The sequence below is a fragment of the Bombus pyrosoma genome, linkage group LG13 (genome assembly GCF_014825855.1).
Source record: "Bombus pyrosoma isolate SC7728 linkage group LG13, ASM1482585v1, whole genome shotgun sequence".
Classification (NCBI taxonomy): domain Eukaryota; kingdom Metazoa; phylum Arthropoda; class Insecta; order Hymenoptera; family Apidae; genus Bombus; species Bombus pyrosoma.
In genome coordinates this window covers 10,247,962-10,271,278 of record NC_057782.1, presented here as the reverse complement: position 1 = coordinate 10,271,278, position 23,317 = coordinate 10,247,962, and the positions used below count along the sequence as shown (strand labels likewise).

At 39.9% G+C, this 23,317-nt stretch overlaps 2 protein-coding genes across 9 annotated transcripts in view; one reads left to right on the top strand and one right to left on the bottom strand.

Annotated features, from left to right (window-relative positions):
• The window catches only part of LOC122574495 (potassium voltage-gated channel protein Shaw-like), a 61,762-nt gene that overhangs the window by 19,081 nt on the left and 19,364 nt on the right, over positions 1 to 23,317 (top strand). The window lies entirely within an intron of this gene.
• Positions 1 to 23,317, bottom strand: part of LOC122574494 — a 63,197-nt gene that overhangs the window by 30,478 nt on the left and 9,402 nt on the right. For all 7 annotated transcript variants that reach the window (XM_043742160.1, XM_043742154.1, XM_043742156.1 and 4 more), the window contains 4 exons: positions 14,120 to 14,562; positions 11,022 to 11,314; positions 6,425 to 6,810; positions 1,255 to 1,596 (listed from right to left, as the gene is read on the bottom strand). In XM_043742160.1, coding sequence (XP_043598095.1) covers positions 1,255 to 1,596; positions 6,425 to 6,810; positions 11,022 to 11,314; positions 14,120 to 14,562 — 1,464 coding nt within the window. The remainder of the gene's footprint in view (positions 1 to 1,254; positions 1,597 to 6,424; positions 6,811 to 11,021; positions 11,315 to 14,119; positions 14,563 to 23,317) is intronic.

Sequence of the window (23,317 nt, the reverse complement as noted above, 5' to 3'; positions counted from 1 at the left end):
GATCTTTCAAGGAAGGAGAAAGATACATTCAGTGGAAATATTACGAAAATTTACCCTTAGAAATATAACCGAGGATTAAAGAGAGTTACGTGAAGTTAACGAGTAAAATATTCCTCTGGAAGAAGTACCTTTACCTCGATAGCAAAGAACAAAAACGACAGTCTCGTTTCATAGACTGCAATTGCAGTTGGGTAAATTTTAAGAGCTTCGGTTTAGTTTTAGATAATCGGCAAAGTTTTCTTAATGGTTTCGAAAATTTACGCCCGACCGACATTTGTTGATAGGAGAAAAGGGAATTAATTAATTAGGATAACAAAGGAACAACGATCTCAATTTTCTAATAAAAAGCTTTTTTAATAAAGTGGATCAAGGGTGGCTAAAAAAAAAAAAAAAAAAAACGAGAAGTAAATGAATTATTCAAACGAAGAGGTAAAGCCGAGTAGACGATCATTATCCAGGCGAAAATTTTTTTTAAATTCAAGCAATTAAGGCGGAGAAAAGTTTCAAAAGTGCTTAAATTCAGGATGCACTGCACACGTTATTAACTTTAAACTTCGATTCAGCTCCGAGGAAAGGGATCAGAAAAATTCAAGCTTTCGGTATTGAAATTTAGTTGGACTCGGAGTTCGTCGAACTTTTCGCCTCCTCGTTCACTTCGCTAATGTCTTCCTATCGAAAATCGAATATTTGTCCTCTTGACTCGAGTTTCGGTATCCTGCTTCGAAATGAAACGTAGGTAATATAAAATTACAATTTTTACGTCTGGAGGACTAATTTTTGAAACAAAAATAGCCCGAACAAATTGATAATAGGATAATGGCATTACGCGTCGGTTTCAAGGAGGGAAGAGTCATGCGAAAAGTTCGACAAATAGAGAGATTGGAAGATTTCGACGTAGCAGGAATAGAAATTGCACTGGCTCGGAGATTTAAAATGCTTCTGTGGCGGTTATCTCAGTGTTCCATACTGCGTTGTGCTTCCATGCAACGGTAGACGAAAGAATATTGAAAGAATTGCGTTCGATACGTGATCGTTGATAACAATTCTTTAACGTGACTCTACCCAGCTTTCTCAAAGTACTATCGGAGACATTGCATTTCGATAGCAATAGTACTTCGAATACCGTGCGACGTAAATTTATCTGCATGAGAAGCAAAACCATATTTATTTCCGACCGAGACCATCGGCAATTCCGTGCATTACGACTTAATGTCAGCCGAATATAAGAAATAGAAAAATCGAGAGGATACTTACCTCTTCCGGATGATCCTCTTGGGGCGAAGCGACCCTGAGCAGGGACAGATCCTCGGGGGTCGAGGAGAATTGGACGGTTGCTCTGACGGTCCTGCCCCACGAATCCTGATGATTCCTCCTGCACGTATGAGGGTAACTTGGCTCGCCGGCTTCGCCGATCAGCTCGCGTCTCTCCACGCGAATTTCACCGTCTGAAAGAGTCTTCTGTAAGGGCAGGAACCTTCGAGTCGTCTGGGACATACGGTTGAGAAGGGCGCGAGCGTCCGGCGAGACAGGCGCCGGCTTAAAGTCTATTAGGATCTCCTGGTCGTCCAAATCGACGGATCTTCGATGACTTAAGGACTGTAAAACGAAAGAGAGAACGTGACATTTTACGAAGCGAGTGAATAACGTGGAAGAAATATTCTACTCGGTCGACCTGGAACTTTTGTCGTTTTTTTTTTTCTTTTTTTTTTTCTCTTTCTATCAAACTCGAGCCAGTAAAACGTTTATAAACGTAATGCCAGCCTTATGACGCACGACACGTCGAAAATAATTAGATCGTGTACCTTCTTCCGGCGAGTCTGTCCATGCCAGTATATTAATTAAAATCATATCGTCAAAGAGCGACGAAACACGAAATAACGAACACACTGGAGGACGCGCACGCATTGGTGGTGAAACGATACGAAACGTATAATGTCATAAAACGATGAAACATCGATCAATAAGTTAATATCCGTAACGACGTTGTGTGTTCTTTAATTACACTCCACCGACAAGCTTTCGCTCTTTCACAACGTTTATTTTATTAATCAGATAGTAATTCGATCACACTACCATTATAATTCATTATAATCTACTATAAATAGCGTTAAAATTTGATCCTTGCCCGACCTTCTGGTTAATATAGCGTAAACGACTGTCCACAGACACTATTCGGATGATTTATGCGGGAAAATCCCCGAGAATAAATTAGTTAATCCCGTGCTATTTTATCTAACGCGTTAATTGCAATTTTTATTCGTTCGCATACGTGGACGGGATGGCCCGCTAATCAGTGATTTTTATCCGAATAGCAAATTGAAAAAATTGCAGTGCAAATTAAACGTGACACAGAATTTGGTCCAACTACGAAGGCAATGATTGCATAGACGTTAAACATTTATCTTGTATATGTTGCACGAAAATTCCATATGACAAATGGAAAATTTGTACGGAATCAAATTTCACTATGATAATCGTAAAATAACGTAAAACTCTATCGAAATGCGCGATTATACGTTTTGCTGTGCCGCGCCGTGGGATACATAATTCTGTTGTAATTGAAGAATTCACGGTTCACGCACGCTACAGGGTCTCGCGCATAAATTCGTCATTGACTGCGATCGATAAATCGTTGATAGTTAGATATAATTTCGTTGAATTGTCAACGAAGGATGTATAATAAAGTGCGGCAAAATTGCCAACGTTATTCTATTAATTGCTTTTATTCGCTTGCAGTTTCCACGTTATTCTCGAATATTACGATAAACGGGTTTCTCTCTTTTTCAATCGTCACGGCTTTCGAACGGCTCAGGTAACTTTAGTGTAGCCACGCACGCGAATCCTATACGATTTACGCTGTTCGAAACGTGAGCTTAAACTCGGTGAAAAAGCTGGATACACGTAAATCGGTATACTCGAGGATGGTCAGGTTACGTAGGAGACCGGCCGGAAAACCGAATCGTTGGCCGCCTAATCGATATCTAGGTCTCGCTACTATGACAGCGGTGAGATTTCATACGTGAAATTGAATCGGATGGAACGTCGGCGAGAGAGACGTTTGATGCTACACAGAAGCAAGCAGGATCGGCGAATAATTCGGCAGATTTTCGGACCGGTTGCTTAACCACCGTTCGAAATTGGAATCTGTAATATCTTCGCTGTCTCTGAATCGAGAGTGGCGTCAAGCAGTACCCTACAGCGATTCGAGCATCACGAGCCGAGGCCGAGTCCTTTCAACCGATTCCGCTGCTCTCCAAGTAGCAGAATCAATGCGATTCGAGTCGAATAGTGCACACAGAGTGTACCGGCAATATTCCAACGCGAATCTAGTCAACAGCTGCCTGTATGATTGCTTCGCTATCAAAGGAATTTCCTGTCGGGCACTTTGCCTGTCGAGCATCGATCAATCCACGGGGACAAGTGGCGCAACACAGGACGAAAGTCGTTGCTCGAGAAAAATTCAATTTGCCACAGAGGCGGATCGAGCGAGGATCCCGTGTCCTCTTTGTCGCGGTTATATCTGTAAAGAAAAGATCGTAGGACGCCTTGCGAGTGTACTTTTCCCGGGCTGTTGGTTTAGACGTCACGTTTAAGGGAAAGTTTTCTTTTTTTCTGTGTAACCCGAAGCGATTTTCAAGCAAACTTCCCATGTATTTTGATACGTTGAGAAAAGCGTCCGCGAGCTTTTATAAAAGACGCGCGAAGAAAATATCTAAACGAGTTATTTTTATCGCCGAAGTTAGGAAATACGTATTGCGCAAGTAAAACGCTACGAATGTTGCGGTGATTATCTCTCCAAGTACCATCTTTTTTTTTTTCTTCTCTCTTGCTACGTCAATTAACTTTTACGAGACATCGCACGAGCTTATAAAAGCTTCGTATCTCTTCTGTTAAATCGAGAGTTCTGTTTAAAAAACCGTACCGTGGCACGACCTAATATTTCGCACGTTATTCGTTTGTGAAATATTCACGAGGCAGGCTGCAAAGAGCTGCGCAAAGTACCGTAACGCAGTAAGTGCAACCATAAAAAAGATCTTTGAAAGAAAATAGTTACTTGTAAAAGAACACGGAATATAGCTTGTAATGCGTTTAATCTAAGAACTGTAGAGAAATATCAGATCATTATCCAAGTTTAAAACGCAACGCTATAAATCAGATTGCAAAGTTCTGCGAGCAAAGTTTCGACTAACGAACAAAGAAATAGTCAAGAGAAATTAAGTTATACAGTAGGCGAAGGAAATAACCAGGACGATCGAGTTATACAGTACATCCTGCGTTACAAAGCCGCGCCACATCTGTTTCTCACCGAAGCTTAGGACACATTGTGCTGACGCGTTGCGAACATTTAACTGGTTTATTGAATCATGATGACCTATCCAATCAATAGAATTCAAAGCGGGATTAACCGTGACACCGACTAATCGCTAAAATTTCACGTTACTAATTTTTTAATATTTCCAAGGAAAAATACCTCGACTAACTCTTTTACCAGTTTTTCATTTAGATCGCTAGCGAAAAAGGAAAAATGAAATTACTCTGAAAAATATTCCAGGATTAACGAAGAACCGAAAAGAATGTATAACCGTGACGACAAACAAAGAGGCAGGCGGAAATAATACAACGAATTGCATCAATAGAAAGAACAATTTGAAGGGTGATAATTATATTTTGGTCGATAGCGATATTTCGCTCAATTTTCTTTTTTTTTTTTTTATCGCGATCAATGTCTGTCGTATATCGCGAACAAATTCGATGTACTTAAGGCACCCTTTAACGTTCCACATTTTTCCACGACCCTTTAAATCCTCTTTCACCCTTCCGCCCCGAGAATTACCAGAATTCACGTATAACGAAATCTCCTGCGGGATTCACCGGTTTAAAAGACCAAGCAAATTCCGTGGTAACCATTAAAACTTATAACGCGTATCGGGCTATTACTCCATTTCTCATTTGGAAGAAGATCGATATTAGATTCACGGCTCGATACACGTACTAAATTATCAAGTTAAAACTAATAATTCATTTCGCGAATGAATGATTTCCATTTCCTGGCTATAATTATACTACTATTAAATTCTGCGGTGCGCTGGTTAAGCTACGTGATAAATAAATGATTTGTGCGATGAATAATACAAATAATAACGAACAGCTAAAACCTAGTCGTATCTAATATCTCTCTGGTTCTATTCGTGTTACGTGAATTATAAACTTGTTCTCTATTTAAAATTTTTAAATTGCCCTCAAACACAACGTGAAAATTATCGTAATATTTTTGAAAATCCGGAAGCGTATAAATATAGAAGCAATAAAAATTTATCGTCGAACGTACATAGTAAAAATTCTCCTTAGAAATCTCTGCAGCTGATGTGCAGTAATAGACGCAAATGAGTTGACATGTACGTCAACGTTCACATGGCTTTCGTAAAGTGGCTCACCACGAGTGTATCGCCCGCTTCGGACATTCCCACTCTCAAAGTTTATTTATTAAAGCCGGACGCACTTTGGTTACAAATTCTAGCGAATCGTTTAAAGTCAGAACGTACAGGAACTGCAGTTTGGACGCTGCTCGCTTTTATGAAATTGTGATACAGGAAAAGAAAATTTGTAGATTCCTTTATGAGATTGGATAGAAAAGTAGTCAGTTTTCCTAGAATTGATAACATAAGTCTTAGGTTTAGCGTCGATCGAGCAACGAACCCTTATATTTCACAAATTCAATTGCAACGTTGTGACTACAATAAGATCTCCATTATCCCACGTCTATTATCCAAATGTGCTACTATTCGAATCTTCCATTATCCGAATGCTGCATTATTCCAACTGCATATTCCCTTCATTGCTATAATATGAAATTGCTATTGCGCACTCCTCTCTAAAGAGAAACGTATCGTGTTAGCTGTTGATACAAAACGAGAGACGGAACTAGAGTAGAGAGCGAGTTTCGGCTCTTAACTTATTTATTTGCGATTAATCGTGTCGTGAGTTATACAAATTTAAGATTGACGTTGTGCTTTCTGAAACGCTATCAGGCCGTGAAGATACAGAATATGGTAAGCTACAAGTGAGAAAATTCGCATTTGGAATGGATAATGGCTATACCATAGCTTGTCTTTCCGCTTACCGTTTACCAATGTTGTACAAAATTTTATTTACCTATTAGATAATAAACAACAAATTAAAATAGTATTCCAATTGCTAATAAGAATTAAATTTCTTATTTAAATGAAAGTTATCTAAACCACGCCAAAAATATTACTCGATAATCGTCGCTAAACATTGATGCTCACCGCTTTATATAGATAAATACGCTAAATGTATATCTTTGTATCTTCACGGCCTTAAACTGGCTTTTTGCGTTTTCAAAGTTCAATCTGAACAATTTCTCAAACGAAACCACATCGCAACAATGTTCCCAAAGACTCACATGGCTCATGATAGGCTCGGAGATGTCCCCGTTGGTCAATGGCTCTTCTCCGAGTCCCTGAGGGGGTGGCGTATCGACGAGGAAGGGTGACCTCGGCGGTTCCTCGCTCTGCGTTCTGTGAAGAGGCTCGTGGTGCTCCGTTTCATCCTTTCCGTTTGCACCAGCCTGACCTCCGCCCAACGGTGTACCCAGTTGACCAGCCTCCGAGTAGCTCTTTGTCAGCTTCCTACCGTTGAACAGACCGTTCGTTTGCGCCCCTTGCGAGACCATCTTCACCCGGTGTATCGTCCTGGGGCTGAGGGTAACGGGGACTCGACCCCGGAACACGGCTGGAATCTCCGTCTGGGTCGCCTGGGTTTTCATCGTACCGCGCTTCGGTGGCTTCTCTGAAGCGAAATTCAAACTTAAGGTCATTTGTATTATCCGCACAGACACGTATATAGATATACACACAGTGAAAGCTCGATTATCCGACCTGATGTAGTCCGAGCCTATCTCGGATAATACGGAAATCGTACACGATCAAATCATAGAAAACATTTTGATAGTGTAATATTCTGTAATATTCTACTGTATTTAGATTTAATTCGTTATGTAATCGATCGAAACTTTGATTAACTGCTTTTTCAATACCTCACTATTTACACTTTCGTAGTCTTTGTATTAAAAATTCGGAAAAGATAAAGCTATGGTAAAGTTCAAAGCGCGGATAATTCAGATGATACGGAACGTTGGTTAAACAGAACTCGAAAAAACGAGACCGCACAGTACAACATTTTCATTCGATATTACATGTCTTTACGAATCACCTTCTGTTCACTGACTGATCGAATGCCAATGTATATGTAATCTGGATACTAGCGTCTGTGTCGAAATAATGCTACTACGAACAGCGATACCGAACCGTTCCATGTCGGGTACGATGAATATAAATCAACCTTAAATCGGCGAAATCGAAGGATAACGAGTGCTCCAGTCCACGGAAAAGACGGTTCGGTCTTGAGTCTGTGGAGGAGCGAAGGAAGAAAGAAACGTGGAAGAGGGTGGAAGGAATAACGAGAAGCAAGGGACGTGAACGGGAGGTGGTAGACGCGACAGAAAGAAAGGTGGCGTTGCTGGAAAAGAGCTTTGGCACAGAAGGTAAATCTCTTTAGCTTCGTTCGACTTTGCTGCTACTACGTTTTTGTCAGACCGAAGAGAGACTGCTGCTCTGTAGATGTTGTTCGAAAGATATGGTCTTCTTGTTGTTTGAAATGTGGTTTGGAGAATTGTAAATGTTTTTAATAGTTTAGTTTCAACGCACCTTTTTTACGAACGGCGAGGAACTCGTGGTACATCCGAAATAGGTATAATAATTCATCTATTAAGCGTATAAAAGGATTACGTGCTTTCGATTATATATCTATTACTTATTTCGTTATTTTAAATTCAGGTATAAAATGCAAAAAGTGATATCATCTAATTAATTGAAATGGGAAATGGTATAGCGGTGGATATTAACGAGAAATTGAATGGAAATTACAAAATTATTCTACCAGTAACACGTAACGGAATTTTCATGGAATGTTTCATTTCCGGTGTTCATTAAATGTTCAAACATTGTTTAATTAAACTAGTCGAATTTTTGATCGGTCGGTAGAGAATAAATGAAGATAATCGAGCAAAAATACCTGGCGTACTTTGAATATCGTCCTTTTTTCCTTCAAGAGTCAGTAAATAAATTAACATAATATAAGGAGATCGCGTCGCGTCGTTCAGATTACAAATCAAGCAATTTCAACGTGCTTCGCGTATCTCGTTCCCAGACGTAACATATTCTTGAGAAAGTCGTCACGCGGAGACGAATAAGAAACGGATATCCTCCGTCGTGGAAATTACCCTAGTAATATAATTTACATCAACGGTGTAATTGGACGTTCATTAGGAATTAATCGAGGAAGCGAAATTAACGCTTTCACCTATCTTGGCTCCGCGTAACTCACGAATCGAATCTAATGTCAATGCGACGAGACTACTCGAAGCCGTTATTATTTCCTACGAGAGTTCAATATCGAGTCTCATTCGACCGACTCTATATTGGCAATTTGTTCGCTAATATTGGACTAACAGCCGGATCGAGGGCAACAAGTTAATACCTCATAAGAGTTTCAAGGTCCTCCAGTTTACCCTGTTATTCGAATATTTTGATTCAGGATAAGGGTTTGATTGTGAAGTAGGCTTGGCTATTATTGCAACGAAATATTTTCATAACGATTACATAACTTATTCGGTTAAATGTTACATTAAAATAATTATAAACTGCTCGATTTGAATAAATAAATGATTTTTCTTTGAATTATTCTACCATCAAACTATCAACTTTTACTATTTAATTATCAAATAATTGAAATCTCTATCGTTAAATAACTAAAAATTTGTTTACTTAATCTTGATCCCAATTTTCTTACGATTTCTCTTATGCATATGTTTCGAAGTAGATATATTTATCATGGATATCAAATCTTAGAAATTTTATCCGAACATCTTCACGGTAATATCGAATAAAGCTTCCCCTTCAAAAATTCAATTCTCGATCATTAGAGTACACGATGGAAATATATAACAGTCGGCTGAGAAATAAACTCAATCTATTTCCCGTAATACAGGCTAAAATATGGATGATCACCTATTTGTAGATACCCCGTTCACGTCGATCTTTCTTTATTCGCCGTTTTATAGAAGAAAAATTGAATTTACGGTATTCTCTCGTACCTCTCGTACTTGCGATCATGCCCTCAACATGCAGCATGTATGTAACTATATTGCATTACTCTAGGAAAGAGAGCAACACCTCCCTCTTAACTTCTTCCATTGCACAATTTCCATATTGTTTTACGATTTTTTGTTCCGAGATGATAAAAACGTAGTAGCATTGTCTCTTCGTTGTTAATGGCGATGTATGCGCAATATTATTTTTCTCTCCGCGACATTATTACGTAGAGAATATAATTTTACGACACCTATTTTCCACGGCTTTATATCGCAGTTCGTGCTAGAACAATAGAACTATTTCACTTTGATAAGCTGTTTCTTAATCACGAATGATTGATGAAGTGTCATCAAGGTGTTCACCGACTTTTTCAAGATCTCCGTTCTCACTTCGTTCGAGAACAAAACTTGTGCTCGCGTTATCGTATATCGGGTTTCTCGTAATTATTAATAAACGAAAGGCAAGCTCCTCCGTTCTTAAAAATCTTTACAACACTTTGAACACTTAAAGTGGCAGTTTTATTCTGAATTATGGCGAAGCCAGAGAATAAACGAGAAGAAGAGTTTCGTGCTGCTACTTGCGAAACGGAGAAGCAATATAGGATGAGATTTCGTCGTTTAATTAATTTCATAATTAATTTAAATTCGAAATTAATGAATGATGGGAAAATATATATATATAAAGCTTCAAAACGAGTTAATAACGTTATTCAATAACAGAAAATTAGTTTGTTAAACTGTCTTTGCGCGTTTATGCTAGCACGCCACGCAATACATCAATATTTTCATAAAGTGCATTTATTAGCACCTTAATGAAATAATAGACATTTATTGTCTCGTACATGGACATATTAACTAAATATTACATTTCGTTGGACATTGGACAATTTAGTTGTACACAAGTACGATATTAATATCAGTAACGATATATAAATATGCGTATAAAATATAATAAATATCGAATATAAAATGGAGATTTTTGATCCAGATGCAGAGGTGTTGATCAATAATTAAATTTCATATCAAAGAGGAGGAGGAAGAGCTTTATTAAACTCTTCTCGGAAATTTCAAAAAGCTTCGGACAACTATTATTATTAATTCCGCTTCCTTAATTATACGAGTTCTAAATTTCATGGAACTTTTCGCTCGATGGTCCAGATGCGCGTGATTTCAGGGTAGAAAGATTTCAAACAAACCGCATCCTATTGAAACGTTTTCTCTAAAAGGCGCTATTGTTCCAATCTACAGCCTTAGCTTTAAGTTGCATCGTAGGGCGTATTTCGTTACATGGGGTAAATGTGTACGTGCTTCTGAAGGACCATCAAGCTTGCACAGTTCGCGAGAAAAGCGAGACGCGAGTAAGCCGTAAAAAAGTGTGAAAGCGTGAAAATTGACCTCCAAGGTGCTGTGCCGAGACTTGTGAAAAGTACGAGAAATTTCAATGAGACATTTTTATAGCACCGAATGCTGCGTATTATACAACAAATCATCTCTTATACCATCCCATGACAAGCCACTCGATCCTAGTTTTCGTTTATTTCAATCACAATTACCAAACGCTCGAATTATTTCAATTAGAAGTTCGAAATGGACTGAACGAAAGTTTATAACGAGTGTTTGAGCGTGAAAGCACTCTTCTGAAAATTTCAACTACCATCAAATTCTAAAAATATTCTATCACATAAAAATACTGTATCCTGATCTTGTACTACAAACTAAGGACAAATTATATTACTTTGATTAATTCACTTTACGTACGGTAAATACGCACGTAGCGAGTTACGTTACGCGCAATTACTGCAGGCCACGGCGTTAATTGCTGTATTTGCACGAGGGAAAAGGGACTCACCAAGGACAATAACTCGGGTCTCGTTGGCGGCATACGGGTGCATCAAGGGTAAGGCCGAAGGAAGCATCGCGTTCTGTATCGTTGGCTGCGAATCTATAAGGCGTTCCTGGTTTTGCGGCCTCGGAGGGCTTCTGCTCCTTGGAACGTCGAACGACGTAAGAGTGTGCGATCTCGCGAAACTCACGTGCTTCGTTTTTGGTACTTGCGTGGTGGGTGGCGGGGGTGCTGGGGGCAATACAGGTCGAGGACCCTCCAATTTCGTCGATTCTTCGTCCTCTGGAAGCCATGTGTACCTATAACGGAGAACAGTTTCAGAAGCTCGCCTCTCTAACGAAATAAAATGATTCGCGAATTATAAATATTCCCATATTTTTGTATCGTCTCTTTCCTTTTTTTTTTTTTTTTTTTTTAATAATTGTTCCGATTCCGAATATTCAAAAGTTTCATATTCATAAAAGCGCGCGTTGTTTGTTTATTGCTTGAATCTACGTAAACCCGCATTCACGGGGAAATTTTATTCACATTATTGCGAATGTATACTACGATGTATACGATTCTCGTTGGAAACGAACGGATTGTTCGACTCATTTGAATAAAATGATAGGATACATAAAAGGATACTGAAAATCAGAAATTTCGTAATTAAATGATAAAAGGGAACATCGAAATGTATCTCGTTATTCGAAATGACAGAAAAGTATATTACGTAATAGTTTGGTTAGTAGAATACATAGAACGCTGTTGCAATGGAACACAGAAATACCATTCAAGGTTTGCATTGTAATAACGAAAGCGAATTTACGTCGGGGTGTGAGCGAAGTAAAGCGCGAGTCCGCGATAAAACGAACGAATCCATAACTAAAAGATAATCAGATTAGTTTCGTGTTATTTGTTCGGGATCTTTACAAAGAGAAACCAAATACGAATCCATCGTGTCGTCGTCAAACACAACGCGATATTTCTTTTCGCAATTATACGAATTAGAGGGATGATGCCTCGTCTTGTAACAGAATTAAAAGCAGCAGCAAATGACATTACACACGCGTGTACGATGATCCAACAGGTGTCGCGGAAGAACGTTTCATAATCGCGAGACAAAGAGTGGGGCGCTAACGATCTAAAGAAAGCACGTCGCGCTTTTTCCACCGGATGACATTAGGATAAAAGCAGGCCGTTAGTACGGGCAGAAATTCCTTGCCGTGGATACAAGGCTTAATTAACCGGTTACTCGATAGACATTTATTTCTGCCCGGGGACATCAAGCTTTTTCTTTAACACGCGAGGGAGAACGCCATGCCACGGAGATATTGCCACGCACGCTGGTTACATTCTCATTTCCATTGTGTCGGCCAGAAGCCGATCCTCGCGCGTGACAGGTATTATCTTGGGGGAAAAGTGGGTGACGCCAACGTTGCTTCTGCGACACTGCAACAACGACCTAAATAAATTGCATTTAGACTCCAGCATGATGATCTCAAGGATACGTAGTAGTAGTAATCTTGCTCCGCTCTTCTTTTCGCTCAGATTTTAATAAAATAAATCTCGTTTCCACTTATTGCCTGTTCTTTTAAGAACCGTGTAATTTCATCTGACATGTTATATATCGCTTTCACGGTGTCGAGTGACATTCAAATTTACTGGCAACTTTCTTCGATACGCTGTCGGAGTATTTCAACTATCATTCTATCTATCATTTGTTGTAAGCCAAAGGCATTTGCGAGCACGCTTCGTGTATCGAAGTTGGAGGATTTTAAGTCCAGCGATCGAGTTGTCAATCAAAATGAGATGGAGCACCATCGTGCACGAGCCATACACGATCCGCGATTTCGAGTGGCACGCGTTCTAACGATAGCTCCAATTATCGAAGATAAAACAGGCGTGCACTTTCTGCGAATGCTAACTATAACACGTCGATACGTTTCCCTGCCATTAAGTTCCGTAATAATTTCTAAAATCGATCAGAGTCACGTGTCCACATTTATTTCCGCTTATCTTCGCATCGACGCGTAACTGAAGTCTAAATACGGTAGCGTGTACATCAGGGAACATAATTTTTCATCGATCGGTGACGGCCTTGAAGCAACGCCGGCGAAGGCTGCTCTCTGTACGCGGCAGCAATCAGAAATAAACCAAACCCCTTGAACACGCCATCAAACCCATAATCACTTGCCTTTCCCTTGCAACAATAACCTCGTTGGTAACGAGGTTTCGTGAAAGTGTCGCGTTAGATGGCTTGTTACGAACTTCCAAACATCTTCTTAAGATTCTATCGGAGTCTCCGTGTATTTTATGCGCAGATTCCGAGTGGTTAATTTCTCTCGGTGCCACTTCGGAATATTTACGCCGACGAATCACGGCACCGTGAACGATCAGATATTTCATCGGTGTGGTAAAACTCTTTTACGCCCTGAGAATATCATCGATGCTAAATTTCGTCGTACGACTAGATATTAACGAGTTACGACACGACGGACGCGTTCTTTCTCCTCCTTTTTGCTTTTGTCAGAATTTATGACAACTATACGAGTGAATGCTCCAAAGATTTTGCACGAACAACGGTTTACGATTGCCACGCAAGAGATATTTATTTTTTTATATTTTTATTTATATTTTCCTGGTTTGCATTCCGGATGGCTTGTGTCGGGTTTCGTTCTTTTTATAAAATGGCCAGCGCGAATGAAAATTAACGAATGTATCTCGACAAAGAGCGATATAGATAAACCGAAGCATGTAACTTGCATTTAGACATCGTTTCGTTATCAGAGGTGTATGAAGATCGATAGCCGCGATAACTCAAACTCTGACGCGTATAATGCTTACGAGAATCGAAAAACATGTAAGTGACAAATTTATTATTCTTCTAAAATACGATTACGCTAAATAAAATCTCTCCAGATCTCATTTTCCACCAATGTTTACAATGTTCTTGATTTTCAATTTTCTTCTGTTCGCCACCGTCGTCTCATCGTCGTCTCAACGTCGTATAAAACGTAACACGAACGACATCGTACCACGATGTATCTCAGTCGTAATATCGCGCGAGCGAAATTGCATCCTGAAATATCTCGTCTGCGAATATCAAATGTTTAGAAACTCACCTTTTTGGATCGGGGACGGTGCAGAAGGACCTGGGTCTGCGCCGGAAGTAGGAACTCTCGATCCAGTCGGCCTCGTCCTCGAAATCGTAACGAGACAAACCCCTCGAGTAGGTCGGATAAGGTTGACGGTACATAATCTGCAGGGAGCGTCGGGGGTAAGGGGCGTCACAGAGGTTCTCATCGCTGGGCACGCTTCTCACGCAGGCTGAGAGAATCGAGGTTCTCGCGGAGGCGCAAGGTGACGGGCCCCTGGTCGACAGGCATCCGAAAAACCCACCACCCGATTTCTCCACCGCGTCCAATTGCCGGCTGGTTATGCAATACTGCTCTTTAATGTCCTCGCGTGAATAAAGCGGGGTCGCCCTGCGATCCCAGTCGATGCTGATGCTGCCAGCAGGCGCCCCGAAACCACCGTGTAGATCCACCTGGGTCGAGACGTCCACCTGTCACCCACACAACGTTCGCTCTGATTAGTGGAAAATCGATGGAGGATGCCGGCTTCGATTCAAAGTGTCGGACCACGATTCGAACTAAGGTTAATTCGATATCATGGCGCTAGTTTTTAACGCGTTTGATGCTGTCGACGCATATGGTGCCTCTATTCAATTACAATGGCTATAAATAATACTAAAAGGTGGCCTTATTTTTCAACAAAACGTTCCTTTATCGAGTCGTACATTTCACGATAAATATAATGTTACGTAAATATGTACTCCTTATAGTCGCTGTATTTAAATATCGATCCTTACGTACTCGTCCACGCCTTTATACTTTTTTGGTAGATAAGAAACTAGCCATCGACGAGTAAAATGGCTACATCTTGTGACTGTGGTAAACGAGCGTTAAAGGATTAACGGACGTGCTGCATATCTTTACATAGAATGCCGACGCGAACGTGATATACTTTGAATAACAAGCTTCGATAAAAGCAATTTCAAGAAGTGATCGAAAAAGAACACAAACAAAAAAACGTTAAACGTCCCTCTTTCCATTTCATTGGGATCCGATTTCAGTCATTAAAACAGAGATCAATTAACAACTGACAATATCGATATTCAACTGACACCTCGGCAGTATTGCTCGTCCAGATTTATGAGCCCCATTTACGCCATCGCGAATTGCGAATCCTGTTAATTTGTCAAATCGATAAAACATCCCAGTTAACCACCAATTACGGTTCTTCTCTTCGTGTAAAAAGGGAGATATTTTTTTGAGAGGAGAAATTGTATCTATTTCGTTTCTCATTCAGAATGCGTTCTGCCTGTTTGCGCTTCTCATCTTTCGATGAAATTCGTGATATCACGTCGAGCTTCCGAAAGCCTGCGCACGCCGATATTCGATAGATCACCGATACTCGTCAATTTATAATTGACTTCGCAAAATTCCGACTTGCAGTTGCGTTGTGATTTTATTTCAGTTCGAATCGACAGCGTTGCAAATAACATACAGATTGATTCCTACGTGAAAGTTTGTTTGCCACTCTATATCGTGCATCGATTTCATCTCGATTTTCTTAAATCAAACTGTATGCTCTGTATGGTCGCTGGTACTTTCAGTGTTACGTTCGTAGGTTTCACACTCTTACACGTTTACCGCCGTACGATGATATCTCTTTTGACGTTGTAACGTCATTATCGAATTCCAGGCTAATCACTATCATCACACGTATTTCGAGCGAGCGCCGATACTCGTTAATTTTTAATCGTTCTCGTGGAAAACGGAAAGGGGCAAAAAGGAAAAAGAAGAGGAGAACGTTCTCCTATTCCGCGTTAACGCGTCTGTCCCAATTCGTCTCGTCCGAGCGTTCTATCGATTTTCCGGATAGATCGATATACCATGCGTGGAACAGAAACTGTAACGCTATTAACGTCACATGGAATATTGATACAGAGCGTGCGACTTAAAAGGACCGAGCGCGTGTTTCAAACGGCCGATGCGTCGACGTACCAGTGGCCATTCGAATAGGACATTTATATCGTTAGCGTGTCGACCCGAACGCACCATGTAACCTCACTCACTCTCTCTCAATCTCACTGTATTTTCAACGGCTGATTAAATTGCGAAACGGGCACGATGCGGGTCGGTTAATAGAGTACCTACACCACTACAAACGTTGAAGGTGGCTCGAGTGAAACTCGGTATGGAAATTGCATGGAAAAGTTTGGTAAAAGAGTTATAGAGATTTTGCATAGTTCTCATTCCATTGTTTCGTCTTATTATTGTATTATCGCTATATTATTTTACCTGGAACTTTCTATTTTACGCCGATATCCTTTGGAATTTAAACTGATCGTACTTTACGTACTACTTTGAGAAACCTTCTACGTACTAGAAATACCTATTCCTCGACATTTTCTTGTTTCTGTGTATAAGCATAATGTATTTGCAAAATGTTTCAAGCATAATTTTACGAAGTACAAAGATTGGAACAAACACGTTGTTGGAAACTCGTTCAGAACGTAGCCAATACCTTCGAAGCTTGCGTTTAATAATATAAAACGCGAAGCGATCTAAACTGTGTTGAAAGAGTTGCTGGCTCGAAGCTTACCCGTAACTCAGTGAAATGACGGGAGGAAAAGTAATAACAGTTAGGAAAGTTTAAACAAGTAGACAGTTGCTATCGTACCCTTTACGAATTCATTATTTTAATAAAAATACGAGAAAAATTAGCCGCGACTTGAGCTAATTATAGCAGGAAATTATAAACACAAAGATCGAAGCCTCGCGTTCGCCGATATTACAAATATCTGAAAACGTAGCGAGTTTTAAGTTAAATAAAATAAATTGCAAATATACGAGGAAAATTAGCTCTACTTCTGTTTTAAAACAAACACCCTGTATACCCTAAATCAGTAACACACACGTAACATTTTACCTTTAACGAACTTCACGGGAAGCCGAGCGTCGCGCAAACTTACAAACCAACCAATTCTCCATCGCTAAAGATCAATTTCCCATACCATTGGCCAGATTCCGCAAGATTAACGCAAATTGCAAACACGGAACGAGATTAACAGTAGCGTTTACCAGGGACCGATTGATCAAAGGTTAACAAGTTGATTGCCACTCGAACGACGAAATTCGATGCAACGGATTCCATTTTGCTGGAACGTTACCACGCTAAACGGCCGGGACAAAATCACCAAACAGAAATAGCGAGCGTTGGCGTGCCACGAAAGTGGCTACGTAGGGCGATAAAATGGATTTTCTCAGCGGTTTTCCAGTATCCGCTTATGGTCGATCGAAGGAAATTCGCTTCGCCGCGAGCGTCTTGAAAGTCTCTTTGTTCAAATGTCACAAAGGTCCCATTATTGCGGACCGAAAGAACGTTGCTTATCACGTTCAATGTCGGCGCATGTACGAACACGGCTACACACAGGATACCTCAGGGCAGATGATCATTTTATTAGGTCGTTTTGTAAGTTTCGTCGTCTTTGTTTTGATACTAAATTGTGAAGAAGAATTATAAGCTCGACCATCGACTTTCGCGATGTTCTTTCTCGTTTTCTATCGCACACCTTTCATTTGGGAAATATTTTTTTTTATAACCCAACTTACGAAATCTTCGTGATTTTACTTTGATCGGATATATCTTAGACAAAATTCCTCTGAACTTCGACAATCGATCTTTGACACTTTCTTCCGTCTAAACTTCGCGTATAAATTGAACTAACATTTTCCAAATTTCTTTAATTTGCAACTGAGGACGATTCATACTTATCGAATGGCATTAGGATTGCTTGAGAGTTTGAAAGGTTGCGGGGGAATAGGGCAGCTCGGAAAACGCATTTAAGAAGCTCGGGATGAAAATGCGCGAAAAAGAGCGAACGTGAAACGGGAGACGGGAGAAGTGGAAGAACTGCGGAGAACGGTGACCGATAAAAAACTTCTATATCGAATGAGGAAGTTAAAGTTCCTGGAAACAATAAAATTTTGAGCAAAGTTTATGAAAATGAAGGAATCGCAAGGGAGAAGCGAATCGACAAGTTTTACGTCGCAACGTGGATACAAATTTTTATAAAGTCGAATGGTAACCGATAAGGGTCCAAAAGCACATTCTATGCATCTCGGGATAATTTTTCAGTTACGCTGTTCTATAAGATTCAAGCGTCTAACGCGTTTCTTGCGTTTAACATTAAGTCGCCTTTCCACGAAATATCTACAACCTGTGTCTACTAAAATGATGTACAGCGACCGTAGAACAATACTTTACTGTTGACTCATCTTTGACCAAAACGTGCTATGGATCCTCATTCCCCAGCAAACGTAAATTTAGAACGTTTTGTTGTAAGAAACACAACATTATTCAGCGCGTATGTACCGAACATTCCGTGCAAGAAAGGGTACAAAAGCGACGACAGTAAGGCAAGAGAAATTACGCGAGTCTAATGCCGTCTCTGTTGTCGATTTCCGATAGGGGAACTGATCGTAATGAGCTAAATACGACAGCAGACTGTTTTGCATTTACGAACTTCACACGTATTAACTGGTTGGTGCTAATAATGGCGAACAAATTTTCGAAAAAAGAAATTATCCAGGAAACGAAATGCAAAACGGCATTTGTACTTGGGATATGTGTTACTTGAACAATTTGCGAGTGATTAATTCAGAAGAAAAAAGAATTAAAATAAAGTGGATTCGTTTATGCTGCGAGCAGCGTGCAAAGATTACACGTAATTCGTAAAAATTGCTTTTCAATGCCTTTGAAGATGTGTAATGAAATCGCTTGGAGCGAAATAGGCGTTGAACGTCATCTCTGGCGGTAGTTTAGGTGCACGACTTTTAACAGAATCGGAACGAGAGATCTAGAAGTTCGTTTTCAGTCAATGACGTTCGCCGTGTCGGGATTCAATTTTCTCGAAAATGCACAGAGAAAAGAGGCAACGAGGATGAGGACGGCGCGGCCCCTTAGCTGAAGATGTTACAAGTACACGATGCAAAATTGAAGCTTCGCGTTAATTCTTAATCCGCACTCCTTTGCTATCTCGTGCGCTCGTCGGATGAAGAGAAACGAGATTGTCGGAAAGAATATACGACGGATTAATACGCAGCTAAATGCTGTCGAACCTTCTCATGGATTAATTCGTTCAATTTAACGAAAGATATCGAGCTGTGAAATAATCGTTGGAAATAAACGATAAGTATTTTCCTGAACCAGCGATATCGGCCATTTATTATAAATTTAAGTTTTCAGATACCGTGCAGCTACTAAAACCAGAGACGACGTTATCCTCTTGCGTTAACGAACATCGAGGAACGACGACTAAATGACACAAACAGCCACACCGGCAGGACACGATGCAGGAAATTAAAATCGAGATACTGTACATATCGATGTGTATTCCACAGCTGCAATACGATGCCATTGCGTACACACGGACAGCCGCGTTCGCAGGACATTTTCATTTCACGCGAGACGCGTCGAAAAAACGATAATTGATCGTTAGGGACTAATTGAGAGTTTCTGCTTTGGTGGGTGGGACATACGAGTGGTCATGCTCGTTCCAATTACACCAACGCCTCGATCTTTAATTTTCGACGCCCGTGAAAACTGCGCATCGATATCACGCGAAATAATGATCACGATATTCCGGGCAAACGACCATGCGATGATAATGGTACCGCGTTGCAGAAACCTGGCCTGTTTTTAGACGCGTGAAAAATTCACACCTTCCGGTGACGTACGCTGATAATGCATCCAGCTGGAGATTCCGCGCGATTAATACGCGAATTATCGAGCGATTATCGAATGAAATTAACGTTCAAAGAGAATTTGGTTTTCGAAAATAGCCGAGCATAAGGAGGGAAAAATGATGGCGCGAAAATGGACCTACCGGTCTGCTGGTAAATACATTCAGATTTAACTCCGTTGCGGTTTTGAGTTAACTTTGAGCAATTGAACAATAACTTTCAGTTATTTTCAACTTTGTAGTCTTCTGTTTTCTTTACGTAAAGATTTGGCAAGTTTGTGGAAAATACAAAATAATGGCACGCTACATCTTCGCTTGAAAATCGTGTTCTGATCGACTCTCTAACTAATTGCAACAATATAATTTACAATACATCTTAAATGGGTGAAATTAATTGGGACAAGATTATGCAAAAATAAATTATTAAGCTTCTATTCTCTGCGTAATAATTGGCACGGTTCCAAGTAATTATCCTAAATGCTGTTGTCTTAAGTAAATGAATTGTAAATCGATTTTAGGTGCGTTTGTTACCAGCGCGTCGTAATATCTCTAGTATCTCTTAAACACAATGAAACAAATTTCATTTGGTTGCGGGCGTGAAATGTTTTCCGGTGAAAAAGTTACTATCGTTTCGACTGTAAAATGATGTACAGTTAATTACTTTCTGGGAAAAAGCGTCCTTATTTCGCCTTAAAGGGAAGGATAGGATACTGGTTTAAGAATCGAAAATGGCAAATTCGCTTTTGTCGTTTCCATTCGTTGGAAACAGCGTACAGACTTATTATTCTCTTTAAAATCGTTCCTCTGCTTTTGTTTCACAAAGACCAGACGCCGTGCTTCTACTCCAATAATTCTCTTTGTTGTTATACCGCAAAAAGGTGAACAAAAATGTTCCCTAACGAAGATCGATAATGCGATGTGATGTTCTTACGTGCACACCAAAGAAATTCTTTATCGACAAACGCGCCGCATTTTGCGACAGTTAATATACGGCACACGTGATTTAAAGATCACGGGACTCATTTTTTTCGTCGAAAAGTTCAGAATGAAATAAAACAATACCGCGCTGAACGCTACTTTTATATATCTCCCAGACGAATTTCTCATTCAGAATTTTTTAAATCCCTGGGAACCTTAGTTTTAATATGTTTCACTCGCTTATACGCTTCCACGCGATACACAGTGTGTTCAAATTTCACTGCTTTTAATTAAATAACGAAATATAAATAGGGTTGTGCTTGAAGATTGTTCGAGAGAAACATGATAAGTTCGTTTCAACGTATTCTCCGAGTTTGATGCTCTTTTCCTAGCTGAGACGGAAAACTTCGTTAAAAAGCATTTAAGAATTAAACCAATGCAGCCGATTATGATTTTATGCTGTGCTCTACATCTGTATATCTATACATATTTTTTTTTTTTTATTTGGTCATCAATTTACAAGCAATTCTCATTGAGAATCTTAAGTAACTTCATTTGGCATGGTACAGTAACTTGGATTATAATAATTATCTATACATATAATATCACATTTTCGCGAGACCGAAGACAGTGCGATAAAAATGTCTACATTTCTCTTCGTACGTTTCCTCGATCTTTTAACTGTCCAGAAGAGAAATACACGCACAACTCTAGATTTGCAGTTACGCGACGGAGGTTGTCAAGTGAGGAAAACTGTTTATATAAATGGACATTTTAAAAGTTACGAGTGCCCGTCGCATATGGTCCTCGAGAATACGCGACATCTTGCGAACATATACTTCCCCTCGTGACAGTAAAGCAACGTGCTGTTATGTGACCCAGTAAATCTTTGCCTTTTATAAAATATTTCACCTGTGAGAAAGGACATGACAATTTCAATCTGTATAAATATTTTCCCAGCTAGAGAAATTACGCTGCACAACGTTGTTATGCAAGATTTACGAATAAGCGGAATCGACCGCCTGTATGTATGCTCGGTCGTTTTAAAAACATCGATAAATAAATCACGGAGATCTTCGACTCTTCTAATTCCAACTACATAGAACGATGGCGGGAATCGACACAAGGTCATTGCTGATATTTCACTAGCGAATCGATGATAAATTCTGTTCCCGGACAGCGACACCGTTTTATTGAAATCCGTTTTATTGAAGATATCATCGATAAACGATGTTCTCTATAACCATACCGAGCATAATCTCGCGGCGGAGAAATTTTCTAATCCGCGGAAGATGCTGAAAATTCCTCGCCGCGTAATTCCATTTATTGGAATTCGAGCGTGAAAAGATCAACAAAAAGGAACCCTCGATGAGAAAATGGAACAAACCTCTCTCTCTCTCTCACACACACACACACACAAACACACACACACAAACACACACACACACACTTTATCATACGTTCGTCTGCCGCTCGCTCTCGATAAAACTGACCCACATTCGATCGGCGGGAAACGAGTCTTCGAGTGCATCATTGAGGCGTACCGTGCACTTATTCGAAAGACGAGAGGATGACACGAGGATGAGTTGCGAGTTTCGATTTGAGGTCATGCACTTTCCTATTCGTTGGGGGGTGAGTGGGCAAAGAGAAAGGAAGGGAAAAAAAGAGAAAGAAGAGAAGAGAAGGAGAAAAGAGAGAGTAGGTGGGCGAAGGCAGATGGCAGGGGTGAAAAGAAGAAACGAGAACTCCTCGAGCAGTAATCACGATTAATTAAAGGCTTTAAGCTAACTCGAGTTCTTTCTAGGCCTTTTATGACACTTTCAATGGTTGGCTCGCCTTAAGGCTGCCTTTCGAGAGATTCCTTGTGAATTACGCGGTATCATTGTTTATCGAATTTCCAGCGATAATTATCGATCCAGGTCGCACAGACCTTATTAACGAACAATCCTCTGCCGGGTTTGATTCGTCGCTACTGCGAGATTCCTGCTTGTAATTAATACTTACTGCAGGTTTTTAATGCGTTTGAATCTGTTGGGAAGTCGCTCGCAGGATTCATTACGACCAGGATGTATCTTAATTAAATGGTAATAGATAATTTTCTCTATTCCTCAAGTGCGGTTCAAAGTTAAAAATAAATTTCTGTGAAATTTTTGATTTTATCCTTTCGTATTTTCGAATAGTTTTGGAAGCTATGTACATTCCGTCAGCTTCTTCCGAATTCGAAAAATCTCCTAAAACGTTACATCAAATTTATCGTTGGTAAACACGTAGAATTGATAGTTTTATGTGTTATACATATAGAAAGGAAAAAGAATAAATTCGACTGCTGTCGAATGAAATCCAAATTCGTTTATACACACACACACATGCACATCGGTTTTCATTAAGCTGCTTCCACAATTTCAGCACGCTGAACGAAATTTCACAATTTTTTCCACAACTGAACGTCGAAATGGTTTCGAGAAACACCCTGCGGATATAAAAAATCCAATATTATTGGATTTTCTTGGGAATAATCGAAGTAAGCTTTGTTGTTTATCGAAAATGTTAAATGCATAAAAGGATACACGTCGCTTTAAACGCGATTCGG